The sequence below is a fragment of the Lepidochelys kempii genome, chromosome 9 (assembly GCF_965140285.1).
Source record: "Lepidochelys kempii isolate rLepKem1 chromosome 9, rLepKem1.hap1, whole genome shotgun sequence".
In the NCBI taxonomy this organism is placed as follows: Eukaryota; Metazoa; Chordata; order Testudines; family Cheloniidae; genus Lepidochelys; species Lepidochelys kempii.
In genome coordinates, this window is record NC_136388.1 from 28,805,499 (window position 1) to 28,811,498 (window position 6,000).

Below are 6,000 nucleotides of genomic sequence, written 5' to 3' on the forward strand. Positions count from 1 at the left end.
ATCTCCATTTTTTGTTAGCCACACTTTTCTGAGAGATATTTGCTATTACAAGAGCTAGTATTCTAGCTGAAGGATCAGAGCTGTTAAACTTCATGCAATCGGGAGGACGTGGTCTTGTCAGTTTCCACCATGCACAGGGGTGTTACAGCTGGGGGGCAGCTGTCTCTAAGAGCACAACAGGGAGAACTTTGCTAAGGACCCCAGGAACAAGCATAGCACCAGAAGGTAGTTTTAAGTCGTTTTAGGGCAACTAGATTTCGACTTGTCTCTCTTTCTAATTTAAGCTTGAGCTGTTTGACAAGCCCCGATCAAGAAGCTGAACAGGACTTTGACTTCCTGGAGATACACCCCCTGGATTCCACTTCAAGGCATAGGCGTCAAGTCCACACCCCGACCTTCCCCCAAAGTTCAGGGGACATCTGGGGCCAGGCCCATCGGTTCTGTAAATTACGCTCCCAGGAAGCTGAACCGAGCTGGGCGCACACGGGCTCCTAGACCTCCACCCGGGGGTGGCCCTGTGTGACGGGCTTGCCCAGCGGGGGAGAGGCGCCCGCTGGCCGGGGGGAGCCCTGGGGCAGGCGGGCAGCACAGCCAGCCTAAAAACAGGGGCCGCCATGAGCGAGCGAGCGAGCGAGCGCGCGCTGGGTCCCCGCAGCGGGGACCGGGCTAGGCCGAGCTCCGCTTCCTTCCTGCTCCGCGAGCCTCCGGCGGCAGCTCCCGCTCTGGGGGAGGGGCCGCTCTCCCGCTACCTGGCCCGAGCCAGGGGTCGCGCCAGCCCGGGGCCGTGCGGGCAGGGGTCTCAGCGCAGCCCCGGCCGCGGGAGACGCCCCCGGGAGCCCTCCCGCAGCTCCGTCAGCGCCGATCAGCCCCCGCGGCCGGGCGGCCAGGCCTGGCAAGGCCGGGCCGAGCCGGGCCGGGCCGGCTCGGGCAGGGCGCACTTACCAGCCATGGTGCCGGTGCTGCTGGCCCCTCCGCCCGGGACAGATGCTGCGGCCGCCGGCTACTCGCGAGCCGCGACCGGAGCCGCCCTTTATATCTGGGCGGGCGGAGCCACGTGGGGCACGTACGCTGCCCGCAGCTAGGCAGCCTTTCGCGGCGCTGGCGCGGGGAGTCTCGCCGGTCGTGGGGCTCCCAGCACGGGGCGAGGAGCCGCCCGGGGTAGCCCCCGGACACGGCGCCAGCTGGATTATCCCCCGTGTCAGGCCTGCCTGAGAACAGCCTTTCCTCGGGCTAATGCCTTCCTTCCAGTCCCTGTATCTGCTTTGCACGCACCCACCGCCCTGGTCTAGGTACCGTGTGCTAAGAGGCCAGTTCCTCCCTTCCTTTCCCAGGTGCTTTGTGCAGCCGGAAAGCTGCCCTGGCTGCCTCGCTGGGGATTCACCTGGTGCTAGGGAATTCTCCGACATGAAGATGGTTCCGCCACGTTCATTGCTGGGGTATCTGAAAGGGTTCCCGCCTGCTTTGCTGAAGGGGGGTGGCATTGCCTCCTCTTCCTTTCCCACTGCTAGGAAGAGTTTTGTAGCCTTCCTATGCGTTGCAGGGTTTGTGTGGGGTGCAAGACTCCCACCAAGAATGTGACCCCAAACAGTTTCTATTCTTTGCTTGGTTTCAGAGTAGCGGCGGTGTTAGTCTGTATTCGCAAAAAGAAAAGGAGTACTTGTAGTACTTTAAAGATTAACAAATAAACGTGTTAGTCTCTAAGGTCCCACGAGTACTCCTATTATTTGCTTGTGCTTTTGGCCAGCCACAGGTTATGTTCTGATAAGTGACCCCGTGAAGTGAGTTTTTTGTATTGTTCTTTCTCAACAACTTCCAGGTCCAATTTGTTCACCTTACAAATAAAAATATATGTTTTCTACCTCCTAGTGCTGCAATCTCCACCTAGGACCTGAGAGTCAGGCTGGATTTTGCCTGTTGCCTGCATCACTGCTGCTAATAAATATTGGGCAATCACAACTCCACCCTGAAGGATTCTGTTGATGATGCATATGAGAGAGAGAGAATCCAGCTGCCTGTTCCAAAGCTGTGTTGGCTCTGCAGGGATAACACAAATAAAATCTTATTTGATTCAGTAAGGTGAGTAGCTACAGGAAGTAAATTTGCTTAACATTTTTACATAGTCATTTTTGTGACTAGAAGTAAATACATTTCCTCAGGAGCCAAACGAAAGTGCTCAAACCGGCTAACCCACAGGCACTGTATTGAGGGTGATACAGTAACTCTTCACTTAAAGTTGTCCCCTTTAACATTGTTTCGTTATTAGGTTGCTGATCTATTAGAGAACATATGCGTTTAAAGTTGTGCAATGTTCCATTATAATAGAGGTGAGCAAACTACGGCCTGGGGGTCACATCCGGCCTGCAGGACGGTCCTGCCAGGCCCTTGAGCTCCTGGCTGGGGAGGCTATCCCCTGGCCCCTCCCCTGCTATCCCCTGGCCCCTCCCCTGCTATCCCCTCTCCCCCACAGTCTTAGCTTGCAGCGCAGGCAGTGGGGCTGTGAGCTCCTGTTTCTCTGAGCGGCATGGTAAGGGGGTGGTGGCGGTGCGCGCGGTGGTGGTTAGGGGCGGGGGTCCCGGAGGGCAGTCGGGGACAGGAAGCGGTTGGATGGGGTGGAGGTTCTGGGGAGGGGTAGTCAGGGAACAGGGGGGTTGGATAGGGTGTGGGAATCCCAGGGGAGGCCTGTCGGGGGAGGGGGTGTGGATAGGGGATGGGGCAGTCTGGGCACAGGGAGCAGGGGGGTTGGATAGGGGGTGGGGGGTCCTGGGAGGGGGCGGTCAGGGGACAAGGAGCAGGGAGGGGTTGGATGGGTTGGGAGTTCTGAGGGGGGCAGTCAGGGGGTGGAAAGTGGGAGGGGGCGGATAGGGGGTGGGGACCAGGCTGTTTGGGGGGCACAGCCTTCCCTACCCGGCCCGCCATACAATTTCGCCCACCCCTGCATTATAAGGTTGTTTGACTCACCCTGCTCCTCCTGCCTGCCTGGTGCTCCTGCCAGGGAGCGGGGTTGGGGTGCAGGGGCTTATCCCACTCTGCCCACCAAGCATTCCAGCTGGGGAGCGGGCAAGCCCCTGACCCTACTCCCCAGCAGGAGCGTTGGACAGGCAGAATGGGGCAAGCCCCTGCCCTGACCCCACTACGCCCTGCCTCAGCCAAGCTTCACAATCATCATTGGTGAGTACAGTATTAAATAGTTTGTTTAAAATTATTTAAAACGTATACTGTGTGTGTATATATGTCTTTTGTCTGGTGAAAAAAATTTCACTGGAACCTAACCCCTCTATTTACATTAATCCTTATGGGGAAACTGGATTCGCTTAACATAATTTTGCTTAAAGTAGCATTTTTCAGGAACATAACTACAATGTTAAGCGAGGAGTTACTTTAGATTATTTTTTTAGGCTAGGGATGAGCACTGATTCATTGCTAGGTGATGTTCAAACACGTAGTGAGAGACAGTTCCTGCCCCAAAACATTTATAGTTTAAATATATAAGATGGGAGGAAACAAAGACAGAGAAAAGTGAAGCAACTTGCCCATGGCCACACAGCAAATCAGTGGCATAGCTGGGATTAGAATTTAGGTCTTCTGGATCCTTCTGAAAGTGACCTAGCCACTAGATCAGGAGTGGCCAAATTTACTGACTCTCTGAGCTGTGTATGATGATCTTCAGAAGTTTTGAGAGCTGGGTGTGGCAGTCGGGGCTCCTGGCTTGAACCCTGTGAGGCGTGTCAGCTGGGGCTTGGAGCATCAGGTGCCTCCCGCAGGGCTGAAGGCCCAAGACCCTCCCTCCCCACAGGGCAGAAGCCCTAAGCTCCCCCCACCCCAGTCTGGAAGGTGGAGAATGGGGTGGGGGTGCTCCGTGAGCCGTTCTTTAACTGTAAAAGAGCTGCATGCGGCTCGTGAGCCATGGTTTGGCCACCTCTGAACTGGATTGTACTATCACCCATTTGGAGCATCCCCAAAGGTAGGGATTATAGAGAGGGGCTTGGCAGAGTTGGGGTAGATCCATACTAGGAAAAAAGGTGATTTTTTTTTTAAACCACATTAGGGGATAGCCTAATGTTTACCTCAATGTGCTAACCTATGTTAGAACTGTACCTGCCTTGTCCACACTAGTCTTCTACCATGTTTGTTAGCTAACATATGGTAAAAAACCCCACCTGTTTTTCTAGTGAAAACAAGGCCTTGGAGAGGGAACTGCGGTTGTTGGGAAGGAGATAGAGTTCTGGGGAAGCATGGGGCTTTTGAAGGGAATGAGGAGAATATAGCTGACTTTGAAACAGGGAGGAAGAAGGAGCATTGGTAGAAGAAGGGAACCTTAAAAATGTTTGTATAAGGGAGAATAAGCGTCTAAACTGTTTGACTGTCTAAACAGAAATTTTTAACCTTTTTCAGATCTCCCTTGGACTCCTCCAAACTTGAAACCCTATCAGAGTTAAAATAGTGCATTGATTTAAGTTTTCTGTACACACTAAGCTTTTAAGTAATAAATGTTCAAACTATTTATTTGGTCTTTCTATGTTCACAACTATTCACTTCAGTCTACCACAGCTTATTTTCTATGGGCAAGATTCTTATTCACACCCATGTAAAATGTGTAGTCGTTCCAGTGATATCACTGGAGTTTTACACTGATATAAATCTAGATCTAGAGTAACTCCCTTGATTTTGCTAGAGTTTACACAAGTGTAATCTGGAGTAACTCCACTGACCTCACTGCTGATTCTCCAGATTTTACAACAGTGCGACTGCTATAACAATCTGTCCTTGATACAGAGTGCCCACAATGTTCAACAAAAATTTTCTGATTTCAAATCTTTAGTAACTATGTTCCACAGTTGCTGAACCTTGCACTGTCCCTGCTTGGGGGCTACCATAATGTAGTTCTTAGTATTTAAAATGCAAATATTTTCTCTTTAGTATTTTACTTTCTGATTCTGAAGGGAGTATGAGCTATTCTGTCCACAATGATCTGTGATTGTTAAAGAGGCATATTGTATGGTTTAGTTGTACTATTTATACTTTATTTTAACCACCATTTATCATCTGAACCAACCTTGCCCCAGACTACTCAGCAAGCTTTAGTTTATCCTCTCCTTAGTTGTAGTCTCTAGGTGCTGTGAATAATAATATTAAAGTCTTGTACTCTCTCTGGTGAGCATTGTTGTGCTGTTATCTTAACATTGAATGAACTGTAAGGCATCTTGCATTTCAGAATTTATTGCATCCCTCCTGCCAGGAAGCCCTGAAATTGACAGCAGACAGCACAGAAAATGGTGCGATTCTCTGAAATCTCAAGATCAGGAAGTGTAGGCATCTTTCTAGAGGTTGGGAAGAAGCAGGGGTGATACTTACTCATAGTTATCAAACCTAAGAAAAGGCTTTGATTTAATATTTGTGCTGAGACTTCCTTGTTTTTCCACCCACCCTGTTTGGCGATTCTTGGATTTTACTAAGGGCTGGTGCAGTGATTGAGAAAAGGGATTACATGCTGGAAATGACTGACCCAATGTAGATTTGATCAGTTTTGTTTCTGACTGTATTTATTTGACTCTGTCAGTTACACCCCTCTGGGAAAACTCATTTGCTGTAGTCAAGTTGAGACACGTCCACTCATTTCATGCCCCAAAAGTGCAAACAGCTTCAGTGTTGCAAGGTAGGGAGTACAGTAAGAATAGGCCTTAGCAGTTACCTTCTTCAAATGGCTCTGTAAACATTAATCAATTAATCCTCACAGCTATGACACAGGTATTATCACCCCCATTTTGTAGAGGAAGAAAATGAGGCTCATAGAGATTAAAGAGCATAATTTTTACTCATTTATGCTAGTGTAAAAATACAGTGGAGTTAATCTGGAGTTTATCTTAATTGACTTCAAGAGAGTTACTTCAGTCTTATACTGGTGTAAATTAGAGCATTGGCCCTAAGTGATTTGCCCAAGACTATGCAGCAAATCAGTGGCACAGCTAGGATCAGAATTCAGAAGAACCCACTCCTAGATCT

General features: G+C 50.2%; 1 protein-coding gene and 1 long non-coding RNA gene across 6 annotated transcripts in view; one reads left to right on the forward strand and one right to left on the reverse strand.

The window, feature by feature from the left end:
* GYG1 (glycogenin 1) overlaps positions 1-1,496 on the reverse strand; it is a 25,454-nt gene extending 23,958 nt beyond the window's left edge. For 2 of the 4 annotated variants that reach the window (XM_073359724.2, XM_073359723.2), the window contains exon 1: positions 1,382-1,496. In XM_073359724.2, the coding sequence (XP_073215825.1) occupies positions 1,382-1,481 (100 nt within the window). In that variant the 5' untranslated portion in view covers positions 1,482-1,496. Of the gene's footprint in view, positions 1-942; positions 1,261-1,381 lie in introns of those variants that run through there. The other 2 variants (XM_073359725.2, XM_073359726.2) reach the window with 2 other exon arrangements.
* Positions 633-4,501, forward strand: LOC140917277 (uncharacterized). 2 transcript variants are annotated; one of them, XR_012160769.2, is made up of 3 exons: positions 646-1,289; positions 1,867-2,076; positions 4,393-4,501. It is a non-coding gene; the product is annotated as an uncharacterized LOC140917277 (long non-coding RNA). The 2 variants fall into 2 exon arrangements; XR_012160768.2 differs by having other exon boundaries at positions 633-2,076.
* The last annotated feature ends 1,499 nt before the right edge of the window (positions 4,502-6,000 follow it).